We start from the raw sequence: 18,754 nt of genomic DNA, 5'->3' as shown, positions 1-18,754 counted from the left end.
TATATAGTTCAGTGTAGTATCTCTATTTTTCCACACCCAGTTTGCTTGTGACCTCATCATCCAGGCAAGGGAGAGAAGGGGAGGGAATTGGGTGGTGTGAGGCAGAGTTTCAAAACAAGATCCAGATTCATAGGGCAGAGCAGCAGTACTTTCTCCCCATCTGTCCTCCCTTATACTCTGCCTTTTCTGGGACCCTAGCCTTACTCACCGTCAGCTTTAACTTACAGGTAAGTACCTCTGAGCTTTCACACCTACTAGAAGGACAGATGATGAAGTTCTGGCTTGCTTTGGGTTCCCTGTGCACTTCAAAAGCCAATGTGATTTTAGCATTAGGGGAGTGTGTTCACCCATCCTGTCCTCTAAGGGTTAAATATATATTTTTTAGATGGAGAAATTACTTTTTTTGTGTGTAAATATTGATGGCAAGTGCTACAGCATTGATCTTGGGAAGTATAGTATATGAGTTGTTCTTCACAATATACCATGTGTGTCTTTAGTCAAAAATCTTCACATTCTTCAGTGATCTTGACTGCTCCTGCAGGTCTGTAGCAAATCAGGGACACATTAACATGAAAAACACTGTATGTGTGTATATCTAATATATATATATTATTACATACTGTATATTGCATGCACTTATTTAAAATTGATGTGATCATCATATTTTCAAAGGCACCTTTCTACCACCACCCCCACCCACTTAGTCCAAAACTTAATCAGTTGTAGAACAAGTGCTCACCTATATTTTAAGATCCCCCAGGGTGGGGCGTCTCCCTGATGAAGAATGTGCCTTAGGATGATTTTTGGTCACTGTACCTTAAACCTGTAGATTGTAGAGAAATTCTTAAGTTTTTTTTTTTTTTTTTTTTAACTCATTCCGCCCTGAACTGCATCACTAGAAACAGTCTTATGAAACTGTGTTACTGCGCAATTTATATCATTAACAAAAATCATTTCTACAAATGTTATGATAGCCCTCTTTAATCCTCAGTATGGCAGTTAAGAGGGATATTTTTTTGAAGCTCTCATACCCCCTAGTGGAAATAAATAGGTTTTATTTTTTAATGTTTTAAACCCTTTATTGTACAAAATAAAAATAATATACTTGGAAATTGGTCCTAGATGTTTTAAAATCAAATGTGTTGAAAAGGGTGATATTTTGTTCATAATAATTTAAATATTTTTTTAATCATAAACTATGTCTTGAAATTAACATAAGTTCATATTTTATCGATAAATGCGTTTTGAGGACTTGCAAGAAAAGGTATACGTTTGTAGGAACTGAGTAAATAACTAGAAACATGTATATAATCACAATGGTACAGATGAAACAATAGTTCTAAGTTATGAGTGCTTCACGTGGATCACATCAAGGGCCTAGAATATTGACATTAAGACTTTTCTTGGCTGGCTAACAAAATTTCTATTGTGCATTTAATACTTTGCTCGCTTTGGGAATGAATTATATTCATGTAAATGGACGGATCTGTACTGGGTCTGTAAACAGATGAATGATCCAACATTTATGAAAAGGCCACATACTGCCTTTGATTAATATTGCAGTAAAAGGGATCATGATTTGTGGTGTACCGCTTAAAAAAGTTTTTCTTGTTCGGTAGGTTTATTAGGACACGTTTTCACTATGTACTCCTGTCCAGACAAGTCAAGAAATACTTGGAATGGGTGAAAACTTCATTCATGTACAAAGCATTCCGACCATTGTGTGTTCTCTTCTAGTCTTTGTTAAAATATGCAACAGGCACAATAATACATTAGAACAGATATGTAATAAGCGAATAATGAATAATAAAAACATGGAATAATAGTTTTGATAGTATTTTAGGGAGCACCTTATACTATTCATTCATCCCAGAAAGGTTATCAAACATACAGAGACTTTGGGATGGGGGTAGAATTCGATATATTGTTGGTAACTGCCAAGTAGACATTTTCTGAATTGCAATTCATGGGCCTTGAAGTCGATAGTAACATCAAGATAGTAACATCACCTTACTATACTTTGTGAACCCTCACTAAACATGATCAATGGTTGGTGATAACATCCAATAACGATGGCAACAGTAGATAGGATGCTACCAGGGGTTCCCAATATGTATAGCTCGGAGGAAAGAAGAGATATGGAAGAACATTTCAATACTTAACGGGTTTTAACAAAGTTCAGGAAGGAAGACTTTACTGAGAGGGTAACATATAACCAGTCTTCCAACGCAAGTAGTACAAACATATGGCTATCCTCAATCTAAGACAAGACTAAGGACTGAAAAAGGTCTGAGTCCTTACATCAGGAAAAATGGGCAGACTAGATGGGCTGATGGGTTCTTATCTGCTGTTGAATTACATGATTCAATGTCAAATTCAGAAACTCCATAGAAACTACAAACTGAGACAAAGTATGTAGTTGTTGAATATGGTGGTAGGAACTTTGTAACATATGAGGAACAGTCACAATCAAGATGTTGCTCAGAAATATGGTTCTTTGGATTTATGGCTGGAGCTCTTTTGAGCTTGCTCTGTACGATGTACTCGTGTGCTGTTTTTTTTATCTACTCCTCTGAATCGAACATATTTGCAACTAAATACACCATTGGAATCTACCTTTCTAGTACAACTAAACCTTTCCCCAAAAGCAACCCGGCATCGAGCACTTAATTGTCATGTGACGAAATCCGGCGGTGATAGGTCCATGCAATCTGTGCAAGCTTCTCAAACACTTCGAAGTTTCTTATGTGATTAAACCTTGAGCAGAAAGAATAAAACGATAGTTTTGCTAAAGTGTATTTGCTTAAAGTGTATTTGCTTAGTGGAGTACAGAGTTTGGTTTAACTGCAATAGCACCTTGAATGTATTTTATTGAAAACATTGTTACTAGAATAAAAAACTGTACACAATTATACTACCTTAAATACATTTAGATACGTTGTAATGTTCATTTAAAGGGAAATTACCTCCATACATTGGACTGACTGCTAACATTATCTTGCGATGCATAAGAATATTTTGACTAATTTTACTGGACTTTGATTACTGTGCATTATGAATGATATTTGACTTCAGCTTCGGGATATATTTATGACGTTTTACTAGGCATGATGGTATATGGCCTAAACCTTGAAGGCTATAGCTATTGTTAGCTCATTATTGTAAGATACAGAGACAGCAGCCATACTATGCATGCATGCAGTATTGAACTTGGACTGAAAATAAGGCCTGGCATATTAATTATAATGTACAGTGATGATGTATCTACCTTTTGGAGCCAACCTAGATCTGTCCAAGGGAAGGGCCCCCAGCTTCCTCCCTCGCCATGGTCAGTGTCCCTTGTACAACAGTAGAACTCTTATTCTAGCCAGTGCATACTGAGCTCCCATTGAGTTCAATGGGAGAAGCTGCATCTAATCACACGAATGCTATCTAAACGCTCATGGTTTGTTGACATACATGTGACAGCCATGTGAGGGCTTCAACGAGACAGAAAATTAGTCTTCTAACTGCAGTGGGTATAGAATACATGCTCCAATGTAAATGCAGTGAAAATGCAACTTGGGGACTAGACTTTTGAATAGACCTGTGATGACAGATTATGTGTTTATAGATAGTTATGTCAAATAGACATCTGTAAATCTAATTTGTATGAAAATGTTACTCTTGCTTAACAGCGCTCCCAGTCAAGTTGCTGAAGCAGATACTTCTCATTTTCGAAGTCCAGTCACGTAACAATGCCTGGCCCGATTTGCATGCACTAAGATACACTGGAGCCAAATGCAAATTAAATCCAAAGTGCATTTGACATGAAAATAGGACTGGCGCGCTCTTTTGAGTACCAGTGTAAAAATACCATATTTTTCTGTTGTGTTGCATGTGGGAGTTGCCCTTTGCGCTATTTGACATGTTTTAAATTTCTCCTCTGCCCTCGGATATTCTGGGGACAACTTTGCAGAAGTTGTGAAAAAAAAATCATTGGTGTCTGTTATTCCTGGGTGTGATAACAGAATTCCAACGTGTTCTTGACCGAGGAATCATGGGAAATGAAGGGAAAAGTTAATGCTGTGTCTTTAGTAAAAGCAGATGTTACATCATAGGAATTTGAAACGGAGTAGCTTAAAAGTAAATTATTCCACTTTTTTTCGGGATATGAGATGGAAGCATTTAACTATATTCAAAGATAGATCCACAGTTCTATGGTAGCCGGTGGTAAAAGATGGGTCAGTCCTCTAGGTTCTCATGATCCTATGAACTTTGTTTTATGGGGCAGCACCAGGACCAAAGTGTCCAAAATACAAACCCTGGATAGCGAAACACTGCACTTTTCAAGAATTGCTCTGGATAAATGTTCAGTGACCTATTATAGACAAGGATGACTTGGGTGGCAGTCCCATGCCATTTAACAAGGATTCAAATCCTTTGCCATTGCTCCATCTCATTGCTCATCAGTTCTGACAGCAGTTGGTTCCCAGTATATAGGAAGCGTGTTAAATGTAATCTCTCATAGTTTACATACTTATGCTATGGATTAGACTAAAGCAAAGCATACCCAAGTGACCCCACTTAGGAAGGCCTTCTAAAATTGAAGAAGGCAAAGAGAACATATATACAGCCTGCCAAAATAGAGATATTGGTAACTCCTGCAGTATCCACAGTCACGTTGACTAGTCAGTCCACCACATACTGCTAACATAACTGTTATGTTGATGTACCCATGGACATATCCTGGTGTAGCCCAACTATGCCTAGGGCGACAGGTCCAGTGTGACATGGTCACCCCAGCGGGCTGGTTATAGCCTCTAGCTAATAAAAAGGCATTGCGTGGGGCACGTGATATAAAGTGATATCCTGAAGCCCTAATTTTTTAATTTGCTTTTTATATATCATGTGTTGAACAGAGCGCATGGCTGATGTACTACTTAGTAGATGTAAGCATCCATAGACAGTAACTCCCTTGTGAGGCCTGCTATGGAGGCACAATACAAGTATTGGTTCCAAACGTACTTAATCCAGATTTCTACCACTATTGAATGTTGACGTTTTGAAATGCGTGACCATCATTTAAGGTTGTAAAAGAAATTGGGTGGAAAATGTCCGTGGCACAAAGACAAAGATTGATACAAACAACTCTTTCATAAGTAATTTGCCAGTCATGAGCGTGGCATTTAGTTCAAATTAGAGAAAACTCTAGAAAATGTGGTGGTGCATTTTTAGAATATCCAAGACTAGTTACTGCAAAACAAAAGGTCAGAAGGAACACTGAGGCACCAAGATCAAGTGGCATTAAAGACAAATGTAACTTCAGAAATTGCTGGCACATACTGTATACAGTAGGTAAGACAAATATCAACAGAATTTTGTAAGAATATATATCAGAAGGGGGGACCTTTTTCCTTCCCTATTTGTTACAGTAATCTTGGTAACCAGGGAACTTTCCTGGCTTTACATTTTAATTTTAAGTATTGGGAAATTATATATTGCAATATTTTCGACTAACACTTCCAATGGTATACTGTAAAAAAAATCACAGTGACCCATCTTTGAATGTGAGATAACTTGTCTATGTAAAAAAAACACAGAGGTCAGACAAAGTAGGAAAATTAGTGTTTTAAACTCTGGGATACAAGTATAAAGCATAAATATATAGTGGGTATGGGGGCTTGATCCCATAAACCAGGGGTGTCCTACCTGCGGCCCTCCAGCTGCTGCAGGACTACATCTCCCATAATGCTCTTTCAGCTAAGGGGCTGGCTGAGGAGTATGGGAGAGGTAGTTCTGCAGCAGCTGGAGGGCCGCACGTTGGACACCCCTGCCATAAAAAGAAAAACCATGCATACCCCAGTGAAAGAAAGAGAAAAAGGCTTGAATACAAATGTTTTGACCAAAAGGTCTTCATCAAAGCCAAAAAAGAACCCTATACAGTCCTGTGTATGTTTCGTTATTGGCCCGGACAAAGAGGTCTCTGCTTCTCCTCAGCAAGGTGAATGTTTACCCTCTTTGCTAGGTGCATGGCTCCAGAATGCCCTCCCGCTTACCAAGAAAAACCTCCGCACATTCAGGTGGAACCTAAACTCTTTGCTCTTCAACAAGGCATTCGCAACAGTCCCTCCTAATCTCTCTTGCCTGTCCCTAACAATCCACTCCCGATGAATCTTTCCTTTTCTGGCCCCCTTAGACGCATCGAAGCAGGGATGACCTTGTTTATGTATATTGCCCTCACAGATAGTGTTTCACAAAGATAATTCTGTTTAGTGCTTAAATATGCATTCATTATTGGGCGAGGCTGTTTAGGGTGGTAAGCGGGCCATTTAAAAGGCACTTTTTGAAATAGTCTTCTCCTTGTCTCCATTTGTGAACAGACTTGAATTTGCAATGTTTTGAAATCAGTGCCTCTTATAATTATGGGTGACTCAGTGTAATAACATATTGGAACATATGGAAGGTGCTTGCCAGACTAGGATGCAATCAAGAACTGTTAACCTTTATAACTATAATAATTGCACGTTAAAGGTGCTGTACCTACTCTATTTAATTAAACAGAAAACAGAAAGCAGCATTAGACGCACTGTCTCTAGTACTGTTAAATTCCATCTCAGAATAATTATTTAATTTTAATGTTTAATGTTGCCATTTCAATTTTTTTTTTTAATTATTAAATCTTCAACAGTGTAATACAATAAGTGGAACATCATCTTAAACGTATGTGTTATGCCAGTTAATAATGTTATTTCTGAAAGATGCCATATGTGAGCTTGGTTCGCTAAAATGAGTTGCTAATGAAATCTCAGGTTAGGCAGCTCCGCGCATCAGACATGGTGTTTTTTTAATAGCGTTGTATATCATAACGTCTTGTCTCGTCATGTGATTATATGTACGATATGTTACAGGGTGTTACTTTGATAATCTAAAGCTGTATTGAGATATTGTACAATATCACTAGATGAAGAACGGTTTGGACATCTATAATGTGAATAATGAGCAATTTGGAAAACTTTACATTAAGATATTTTCCCCCATAATTTTATTTATCACCAATAATTGTGCTGTAGTAGTTTATATGTTTATTATGTTTTAGAACCACACATGTATTTACTCAGTGTTATCCATTTATCACTTTTGCCTATGAATATACATATCCTTTTTTTCTCCTTTTCTGTTAGTAATAGCGGCAGTAGTAGTAGAGCTGTAGCTTCTTTTACAATGTATTGTAAAATATATAAAAAAACATACAGTGCTTTCAGTATATTTTTTATATTACTGTTCCTTTTATAATAAAGTGGTTTTGGTGTCATTGTCCTGGATGGAAGCAGATTGAGTTTAAAGATGCTGTCCCAACTAGATTGGCTCATAAAATATCATCAGATAAGTACTGCATCATCTAAAGAGATGTAAAAGAAAACAGTCATTTTATTTTTCTCCTCAATGATACCCGTCATTTAAAAACTGTATTAAAAAGATGTATTGAGATACCAGAGTTGGGTCCGATCGTTATTCCAAAGCCCTCCTCTATGTATTACATCACAGTGGTCTGACCTCCGACAACCTCTTCCAGTTCCCTTTAAACTAGAAGACCTTCAAGGAAACCCCTTTCTGTGATGGCAGAGAAGTGCAGAGGGAACAAATTAAGCCTCCCTGGTAATGAGTTTATTTAAACAGTAATATGTTTACTTAAATTGTATAGAAGTTTAGGACATAATTTAACAATTGAAAAAAGTTTGGGGAAAACGTCTAGTTGGAACTGCACCATTAGATGACAACGCACAGGGCAGGAGCCACCAGTGCAATTAGTGATGAACTTAAGCCTGGTTTATTTCACTCAGAATTTACCGGTAAAGTAAGATTTCTCTCACCAGTTTCAGATAACCAGCGATACAGTAAATACAAACTGTAATTAGAAAAAGGGTGTCTGCTTCTTTTGCAACATTCTGTTTGAGTGGCTTCATAATGTAGGTATCTTACTAGCAGCACTACGCTCCATTTATTAACTCGAATCCCAATAATAGTAAGTGAGCCTTATGTAATCAAATAGGCGTTGTGTACTTTTATTTGATTGATTTATGATGGAAATTCATGATCGAAGCATGTAAAGAAGCCCAGTAGTCAGAAATGCAGCATTAGATGTATTGTCATTGACGTTCCCCATGGTAAATATTTGCAGAGGAGAAAAAAATCTCTTATTTGCAACTTATTTTTTTCTTACATGGGAAAAAGTCCTAATTCGGGTGCTGTTTGTGGGTACTTTCATAACTTTAAGGATTGTCTACAACTTTAGAGCACTTACCTGCGGTAGAAGCGTGGGACTGCAGTTGCCCTTCTCCACAGTAGTCCTACGATTCTTGTTGCTGATTGGCTGCTTGAAGCATTGGAATTAATGGGAGTATAGAGGTCTGAATAGAATATTTGAGTGGTGAGGAAAGGGGCAAATACAGATGGGGGGGGGGATTCTACAGAATGCATTTGCTAAAAGGGACACCAGGAACATTTAAATGGGCCACACAGCTTTCCTATATCATCATACATATCCTATTAAGACTTGAGTGTCTCTTTAGCTGTTTTGTGTAACGTACCTGCTTGCTTGAGCTCCTTTTAATCCTTGGAAACGCTTTTAGTAGGTGTTCTCCATAAAGCAAATTGAAACATTTACTTAAGATGAAAACAAAGCCCATTAAAGTGATACGTCAAAATTCATTCTAACTATAACTTAAAGCCTGTAAAATATTCTTGGAAACATAAATCAGATTTTTTCCTGCATAGGACATCGTGATATAGCTACACATATAAATATACATAACATGTCCAAGACTGAGCATTATCTTTGATTAAACCTGGCGTTTTGGCATTCCGTAAACAGAAACGTTTGGCAGGTTTATTCTGCAATCCAAGACAAATGCAACAAAACTTTATGCTTCACCTTTACTGAGCAGGTAGTAGAACCGGATTTGCAATATCCTGAGGCTTTTTTTTAATGCTATTGTTATAGGTGTATAAAATATTTTCTCACATATAATAAAATTAGACAGCGGAGTACCTCGCCTTTTTCTTCACATTAAAGAGACAGTACCATTTAAATAGTTAATTTGGCTAAATAATGTATTCAGTCTATTTACTTAAATTAAATAAGTATCCCCCCAAACTGACAGCTCAGCTTGTATCTCAGAGTATCTGAGACTGTATCGGGTATTTTTTAGATTTTTTTATAGATTTATTTAACCTTTTAAATACTTAATGGGATTTATTACATCTCCCCTGTCTTCTTTCCTCCAAGATATAAAGATCGATTAGGCTTTCTTTATCATTTTTATCCTGCAAACCATTCATCATTTTTGTAGCCCTCTTCTGAACTCTCACCAAAATGCATACATATCCTTCTGGGAATGGGATCCCCAGAATTGCACACAATACTCTCTCTCATACTCTCTCACTCTCACATTCTCACACTCTCTCTTGTATATTTTGTATACTTTTGATACAAATGCACTGTTTACGTTTTCTGTCTCTATAAAAATGTTATCTAGAACGGTGTTCGCATCCATGTCCCTTCACCTTTTTACAGAATGTAGCCATTTGCTTACAGTATGGTCTGGATGATAGAGGTTGTAGTTAAATAAGAGCTTGGGGGCAATGGTTGGCTGTCCTTTCTATAGCTTGTCACAAAGTTTTAATTCCTTCTCTGAATGACATTCCAACCTTGCGGCGATTCACATGCTTACTAACTCATAGTAGATATTTGGTGCTTGTGTAACAATAATTACGTTTGAAATTTAATACAAGCCTTTTATGAATGAGGCAGTGTCCCTTCTGGCCAAATAATTCTTTATATCTCATGTAACGAAATCCTAAAACTTTCTCTTTGGTGATTCAGTGGCATTTTTATAGCAGCATATTTCCTTTTAACTACCGTTTTCAGCTCCAGGGTCATCTGCTTTAGAAAGAGATAGATCAGGTTAAATACGTTAACAATGAGAAAATGAATGAATGAAAGAAAAAAGGAATAAAGCAGAGATTTAGAAGCAGAAAGAAACAAAAGTTTAAAGATGGGAAATGTGCATAGAGGATTATTGTTGAGTAAGTTCTTTGGTTCCATACTTTACCCCAGAAGCTGGGTATCGGAGCAAATTCAAATGGGTGGGGGGCATTGCTAGAATAGTATGTAAATTATCATAGGGCTCAGCCTGCATCTATGTTTGTATAATACGTCGGTACTTATTTTTCCTTAGTATAAGAAGGAAGGTTATACTGTAGGGTTGTAGAAGAAAATCTCACAAATTAACAATCATAAGGATGAAATGTGTTTGCCATGCAAATCTCACTGGTACCCATAAGGATCCAAAATAAATATTCCTAAAGATATTCCATATTCCATTTAGCCTATAGCAAAACAGCAGCTGTGATAAAAAAAAATCCCCTTTCCCCTGCAATTCCACAACCACCAGGAGTAACGGTACCTTAAAAACTTCTTAACTGCCGTTGGGCCTTGGCTGGCTGAGGAAAGGATGATAAATACTATAATTACATTGACCATCTTTGGGTGGTGGAGAAATATTGTTCAAGAACACAGAGAGAACCTCAAGAAGCTGTTGTTAGGGTTGTAAGAGAACTAAAAAATAAAAAAGGGTATTACAAAAGTGCTTTCATAGATATTCTTCATTGACTGGGCTGTATGGAACTCTATATGGTCCCATTGTCCCTTTTTTGATTACCAACCAATCTTGAAACACTAAGAACTATAACTCTAAAAGGGCCGCTTTATGGGAGATGTTAATAGTTTCACCTTGTATGTCATTTTATCAGGTCTAAATACTGTTAATACTGAATTTTGTGTAGGAATGGTTTGGCTCGGCAAGCTTGTAGTGAAGAGTGTTTGTAGAATAAGGCAGGAAGAAAGGTGATGCATAAACTAAATGGCATGCATGTGTGACCCTACTGAAGAGTAAACTGTGATTTCAGAAATATGTCATGACAGTTTTGCTCTAGGGAAGACAGACTCATTCCTTAAACATTATAGGTTGCTTTGTCAGAGCAGTACAGGTATTTGTTTCCCAACTTTTTGAATGTTCATTAATGAGACGTCATAAACCGTACTATTTAGTTAAAAATCATCTCAAATGCTTTGCTCCTGTTGACATTAAAGCCAACTCCATAAATACGTTCAAGGTGCAGCAATTTACATTACATAAGGATCAACAGTGCCTAGATAGATGATAAGCTATATATAGCTACAGGATTATACCAGGATATCAAACCATACCCACGTTAACAAGTTTATAGGTATGTTTTTTTGTTTCCAGTACATTCTTTTTGTGAAGAAGATATCATTTGTTAAGTTGTAAATGAAGACACTGTATGCTTTCAAAATCAAAAATGATTATTACTTATATTACACTATATACTGTGTATATATATATATATATATATATATATATATATATATATATATATATATATATATATATATATATATATATAGTGTGTATATATACTGTATTATATATTATAGCTGATTTGAATACTATATATTCAAATCAGCTTTGGAAAGACTTGCTGTATTCAGTCCTGCTCAGGAAATGATGTTGTTTAATGTCACAGGTATTTGTAATCGTAGCTTTCCGTCATGTAAAACCGCTCGGGTCAGCATATTACCTGACTTTTGCTATAATACAAAAAGCAGAAACTTCATATTTGAAAAAAGTGAGGTGGAGTTTTTTTCTTCATAAGCAAAACTCTGCTACCACCTCGTGTTAGCACTTGGAATAGCTTTCGTTTAATAGTCAATGTAGTTTTGTTGTAGGGAAACTGCAGATGTGTAGCACCAGATTAATGTAGGAAACATTGTGTATTGCTTATTGTAGGAAAAAATATTGCCATTATTCGAAAAGCTATAGTTTAAATATCAAAAGTCTGTTTCTAGAGGCTGCCCAGTATTATAGACTATGGATGCCGCTGCCCTTTATTAAAATCTAAACTTGAAAAGTAGGCCCCGGAAAAAAACTCCTTGGCATGAAATATTTTGTGTGGCTCCGTATCTTAGATGCCCTCGCAGCAATAATAGTAGAATAACCAATGGACACACTAAGACCAATTTTCACTAAGTTGCTATTACATGTATATGAATGTATTCACGTCTTTTTATACCAATTATGTTTTGCTAATCATATAAAATGTTTCACTCCACCCTACATATAATATATCTACTGTATGTCTGAGATACAGGCCTGGATTCGCCATAGAACGTCCAATGGATTGGTGACCAAGAACACTGTCCACTTACCTGCGGTGCAGCATTTGCAATAGATGCAGCGGTATAGTGTGTAGAAACACAAACCCCCTGTGGCAAAAGTGTAGCGGGGCTGATTTTCACCCCTAGTCTGTTTTTTACATTTCCCTAACCCACCTAAATTCCCCTAACCCTACTGGTGAGCCGGTCCACACAAACCTCAAACTGTATCTGGTGTGTGCTATAATTTGTCTTTTCGCTGCTTATTTGTAATTTTTTTTCCCTAACACTTGATTGTTTTCTTTTTTTTCAGACTCTGTCGTCTTTTAAAGAAAGCAGTTAAAAATGTTGGTCGTACTTGCTTTCATTATAATTTTTCACATAACTTCAATAGCACTGCTGTTCATCTCAACAATAGACAATGTAAGTAATCAACACATCTGAACTATATACGTGCATATCTTCTACAACAGTGTCCCCAACACTATTTTCATTTTAGCAGTGTATATTTTGGTAGATTTCAAAATACTTGAAACAACATTATCTGTTTATATATTATTTGTTACTTGTTGATCTGATGGCATTATTGTACTTTGTATTAATATGCTTTTATTATGTCTGGGTGTCCCAAAACACTTTTTTGCAACACCTATATCGCAAATATCAGGCCTATTACGTTTCAATTGTATCCCATAAGACCTAAGCAGATCATTAGTATCATCCCCTAAAACCCTGTGTGAACATGGCCCTTTTTACCCAATGTGTTAGTTTTTATTAGTCGATTCTAGTTTTGTCATAGCCATTAAATATGTGTTTCGTGTGCTGTGTAAACTATTAGCGCTAAATCAATAAAAGATAATTTTTTAAACATTCACTAGCCTCCACCCAATTCATATGATGAGTTATCATAAAAGTTGAATACACATAAAGGAAACAATTTGCCCCAAAAAATTAACCGTATGAATAAACTTGATCGACTAAGGTCAATTCCAACCAGCATGAACTACCGTAACCAAAAAAGAAAGATACCTGTAGTGTAAAGGAAAGCATTCGGGGAAAAACATATGGCCACTGCATATCTAGAAAAAAGCCAGGGTTATGTCAATAAGAATTTGCCTCCTCCTTCCTAGAAGCCCAATACACTTTATCAGAGATTCTGGAAGACCAAAATGAGCAGCTTCAGTTGCATCCCCAATACAAAATGGATGTCGCAATAAGACCTTAACCAAAGGAACTGGCCAAAACTCAGTCCAACACATGACATGTAAACTTGATGCCCTATGGCTTGCTCATCCATCTTAAACTATGGCAGCCTAGGAACTATGAACTGCTAACTAATGTCAACCTCTCTAAATGAAAAACCCTTGTGAACCAGCCATCCAATGCCTAAAGAAAATTAACTGCAAAATCAAAACTACTTATGGAGCACCAGAAGACACAATCTGAAATATTGTATGACCCTGGTTGGCAAAAATCAACAGAACACCTCACCTTCCAACCATTGAAAAGTTAGCAAATCATTAAATCTGTACCTACATCTTCCCAGTATATGTCCATCCGCTGTATTCTTTCCCACCCCCCAGGATTTTTTGTACCTTCTTGCTCCAATCTAGGCTTTTTTTCCTCCCGTCTTCTTCTGTCATGGCGTTGGTCCCTCGGGAAGACCTTTTCACCTTACACTCACCCTCCAGCCTTGCATATTATGTCTGCCTGTCCAGCCTTTAAGCCTCCTCCCCAACCCATGCTCCTCATAGTTTATCACAGTTTGGAAGAAATGGAAAATCACCAGTTACTCCATATTGCTGATCTCTTTGATAGGACAAGGCACTGTTTCTAGACCATTCATGTAGCTCCAAACAGGGTTTTCAACTTTTCATCAAACAGATTACAATCACTCGCACCTTCTTACATGACTTTGCTATGAGATTTGTGAAAAGTCATTTTTTCCTTTAGCCTTTTTTCCTTTTCAATTTGCCTAGAATCCTCCTAACTTATTCTTTCTTACTTTAATTTCTAACTATAACTATCACACTGCACAAATCTTTCTATTTTTTTTACATTGTATTTATTTTCAGGCTTGGTGGGTAGGAGCTGATTTTTCTGTTGACATCTGGAAAAACTGTTTAAATAACACCTTAAGTAGTGACTGCGTAGAAATTGGAAGCAACACCAATGGTAAGTAAAAAAAAATAAAAAAAAATAAAATAAAAAAAAAATTGTTCTAACGTGTTCCCAAAGGTCATTGAATTATACTTATTTCACATGTACAGATTTACAGTGATTTTTTTTATATATCTTCATGGCTCTCCTGCTTGTTCAGTGTCTGGGGCATTCAAACAGCAACATAATATTCACCAATAATTCGAAGCACTCATGGATCTTGCTATACATGAAGATATATGGTTGATCAATATTTATTGGAGGAGCTATCTTCCATTTAGTGCAAAACCATTGCTTCAGTATGTTTGATTATATAAAAAATAAATTACCGGTATAAGAGCATCAAATAGGTATAGCCTGGAGGAGCAAAACTCTAAGACAAAACCAAGAGCTGATTTTATTATGAAAAATTGTCATAATGTATGGAGCAAATGGTTCTTATCTGCTGTCAGATCCTGTTTCCATATATGACATTTTTTCAGCCTTATTTAATGAGTATGATTCCTTATATTAAAGCATAATCTGTGAAGAATTAATTTTTTCATTAAACAAAGACCTTTTTTGATTTAGTTGTTTCTGTGAAGATGGTTTGAGGTACCCTAGGGGATCAAATCTTGGTTCCTGACATTTCGTATGAAAGGAGCAGTGTTTGGGTTTCATTATTCTTTTAAGTGTCAATAATTCTATATTTCTGCAGGATTTCAAGCCCTTCAAGCGATCCAAGCTACAATGGTCCTTTCCACCATCCTTTGTTGTATAGGACTCTTGAGCTTTGTCCTACAACTTTTCCGCCTTAAACAAGGAGAACGATTTGTGTTGACTGCCGTTATACAGTTACTATCATGTGAGTATTATTGGCATATTGTACTAAAAGGGCACGTAACCATTGGTAGAGTCCAGAAAATAAAATTGTCCGGTTATCAACGGCGCTCTTTGTCTTTAATGTTTTCCTGTGGTAAAACATGGTGAAAAAATTCACTGCCAAAGGACTCTAAAGCCACATATGGGTCTGCAGTGGTATCAAAGTTCTACTAAATTATTTAACCCATTGTTTAAAGACGGTACATCTAATCCAGTGCTGAATACGATAATGTAGGTTAGCATTGTAAAAAACCTGATTATATATACTGAAATGAACGCCCTTTAGCTGAAGATCTGGAGGCTGCCATTGTTCTCAGTCATGTGATCGTTTAGATAAATACCACACTGAGCCGATTCTTTACGGCAATGTTAATAAAGTCTGTTCCTCCGTAGAAGTTCATTAGTCAGATATTCCAGCTGTGTGACCAAGACTGAGCTATTACTTACCCCAAGGCAGTATGAAAAGAAGTCCGGTATATTGGGCTAGGATAACAGAGCTCGGAGACATACAGATGGTTAATATGCAGTTACCTAAAATATTTTATACAGCAAAAACTACAATGGTTTTAAAAGAAGAAAACAGGACAATATTTTCCAAAACCGTCTCTTGTAATATGATCCTAGTAATGAAAAGGGTATAAATATCCCTAAAAGAGGATATGAGGCTTGTTTTTTTTTTTGAGCAACATGTTGGTTTGCACTCTTCTTACACACAAGCCTTTAATGCAGTGTTCTATTTTAATGTATTTCTGTTTAATTCAATGAACAACACAAATAGCAGATATAGCACATTGTGTAATGTGAAACAATTAGATTTAGGCGTTCAGCGTAAGCCTCACTCCATCAATATTTTCAGCATTGACGATAGCGCATTCATTTTTTTCTGAGTAATTTAATTCTTGTAAGAATATATTATTCTCTTCTGTTCTGTCATGTTGTGAATTTGCCGTCAGATACCACCCATTAAACTAGATATTTATCCAATACCAACCATCTCGAGTATGAGAAACGTACTACAGTTATGGGTTTATTTACTTCTATTAATTCTTATGACTTTGTAGTACAGCCAACCATTCCATTCTTAATGCAAACAGTGTTAATTTCTGCAGATAAAATGTTTAAATAGTGACTTCCAAATTGTAGACTTTACCCCAAACCCATCAATACATCAATTGTCAGAGGGGTAACAAAGTAAAGTGGAAAATTATTTTTTTCTTTGGTTTTCATGGCTGTTTCAATATATTCATTCTTTTGCCGGTAGCGTAGATTACTTCCTTTTGGCATTCTGATGAGATAAACAGTCAATCTATGAATGCCTCAATAAAAACATATTTTTTAATCCCCATCCAACTACTACTCCTTGTATAGATCCCTGGCAGTTTACAGTTGGAATTGTTGCTTGCTAGGTGTATGAATGAGAATCTGCTAGAAATTTTTGTGTCACTTACTGTCCATTTTATTTGAAAATAAAGACAATGGGTTTTCAAATTCCATTCTCTCCCCCCTCTCTCTCCCCCCCCCTCTCTCTCCCCCCTCTTTCTCTCTCTCTCTCCCTCTTTCTCTCTCTCCCCCCTCTCTCTCCCTCCCTCTCTCTCTCTCTCTCCCCCCTCTCTCTCTCCCCCCCCTCTCTCTCTCTCCCCCCTCTCTCTCCCCCCCCTCTCTCTCTCTCCCTCTCCTCTCTCTCTCTCTCTCTCTCTCTCTCTCCCTCTCTCTCTCTCTCTCTCTCTCTCTCCCTCTCTCTCTCTCTCTCCCTCATTTATATATATATATAATTTCACTTTGAAGCATTTTTAAAAATAATAATATAGAATATTTATTGGCGCCCTTTTACATTCATCATTTTTCTTCCTTTTTCTCCCCCCAGGTCTGTGTGTGCTGATTGGTGCCATCATCTATTCTTCTATGCATGAAACATTTCATGCAAATCTTAAACTTCAGAATGGCACTTTTGGATATTCTTTCATCCTAGCGTGGATCGCCTTTGCTTTCACTTTCATCAATGGCATCATGTACCTAATACTTAGAAAGCGTAAATAAACAATAGCCGACGCAAGACACTTTCTGTGGCTACAGAAACCAAATTCAGATAATCATTTTGTATATAATCATTTTATTGTGGTTTTCTAGTAAAAGGTATGTTTTCCTAAAACAAGATGTACTGTATTCTTAGCATTATAGCTAAAGACTCTGATACATTATACAAGTATCCTGAAACGTTCACCCTGACAGGCTTCATGGGAAAGCAGGAAGATTTTTCAATACATGTATGGTGTCTTACAACTTGAATTATGTTTTGTTTTGTTTTATATAAATATATATTGTTTAGTTTTAGAAGTATATCTTTAAAAAAAAAATATTCGTGGCATAGTCTTAGATTGCGGTAGGAGAAGAAGATTGCTTGCGTAAACCTCTTGTACAGAGGGAACCAACATGTTCAACAAACAGATGGACTGGCAGAGACTTCCCTTATCTTAGTTAAATGCCAATCAATATATATATATTTTGATAAATCCCATAGCGGTTAAAAGCAGTGTGATAGAGTTCATGATCATGCTTTAAGTTGCTAAAACATAGGAATGAATGAAACGGCTCGAAGGACAGGATACATGCTCATTCATTTACATTACCTGCATTATTGCATTTTCTCGAATACTTTTCCCGTAACATCAACCTCTGTCTAGTGGTCAGGGATTTGAACTATAAAAATCAAGAATTCCAATTCCAAACTGTACATTCGTTGCTGCAGATTTCAGTAGATCTTGTTTTACATGTATGGTTACATTTTCTTTTTAAACAAATATATTAAAAAAGCTGACTCTAGAATTTTAGCTTGCTTGTGTTTTTTAAGCTATATTGTAAGATTTGGATGAAACCTCAAACTTGTTATTATTTTGTATGCTAAAATATAGTAAATACCCATGTTGCATCCATAAATAATGTTTTCAGAACCTTAAAAAAAAGTACACAACTGTGTGGGTCTTTCTTAGATACTGGTGTGTTTAAAGTTTTGCATTTAAAAATGAAATATTCATTGTCCTGATAACTTCAAATTTATAGGTATGGATACAATGGTCTTGTAGATCAGCTCAATACATATTGAAACATACACAGCAATTTTCACATCCAGTGTAGCCAGTGCCCTACAAACTGTGTAGGGTATTCACAATGATTACATTAAAAAGAAATATCTTTGGATTGTTTAAGGGCATTCTAATGAATACTCCCTAAGCATAGCCACCTTAAATCAATGTTCCTTTGTTTTGTATTTTTTTTATTTTGCTTTACTGTGATAGACAAGTGGAACAGCTTCCCAGTAAAAGCGGTAGAGGCTAATACAGTATTTATTCCTTGGAATCTATGATGAGACCATGGACTGAATAAAGTGTGAGTCTTTGCATCTGGAAAACTGGACAGACTAGATGAACAGAATGATTCTTATCTGCCGTGAAATTCTGTTTCTAACTATATTAGTGCAACATGCTTTTTTTTTTTTTTTTTTTTTTTTAAAGATCCAAT

General features: G+C 36.4%; 1 protein-coding gene across 1 annotated transcript; it reads left to right on the top strand.

The window, feature by feature from the left end:
- Window positions 1-68: 68 nt before the first annotated feature.
- On the top strand, window positions 69-18,061 carry EMP2 (epithelial membrane protein 2). Its single transcript, XM_053470425.1, has 5 exons — window positions 69-227; window positions 12,531-12,640; window positions 14,293-14,392; window positions 15,075-15,221; window positions 17,103-18,061. Exons 2-5 carry the CDS (start codon window positions 12,563-12,565, stop codon window positions 17,273-17,275), a joined length of 498 nt encoding a protein of 165 aa, XP_053326400.1. The 5' UTR covers window positions 69-227; window positions 12,531-12,562; the 3' UTR covers window positions 17,276-18,061.
- The last annotated feature ends 693 nt before the right edge of the window (window positions 18,062-18,754 follow it).

The sequence above is a fragment of the Spea bombifrons genome, chromosome 7, assembly GCF_027358695.1.
Source record: "Spea bombifrons isolate aSpeBom1 chromosome 7, aSpeBom1.2.pri, whole genome shotgun sequence".
Classification (NCBI taxonomy): Eukaryota; Metazoa; Chordata; class Amphibia; order Anura; family Pelobatidae; genus Spea; species Spea bombifrons.
This window is presented reverse-complemented; position numbering and strand designations above follow the sequence as displayed.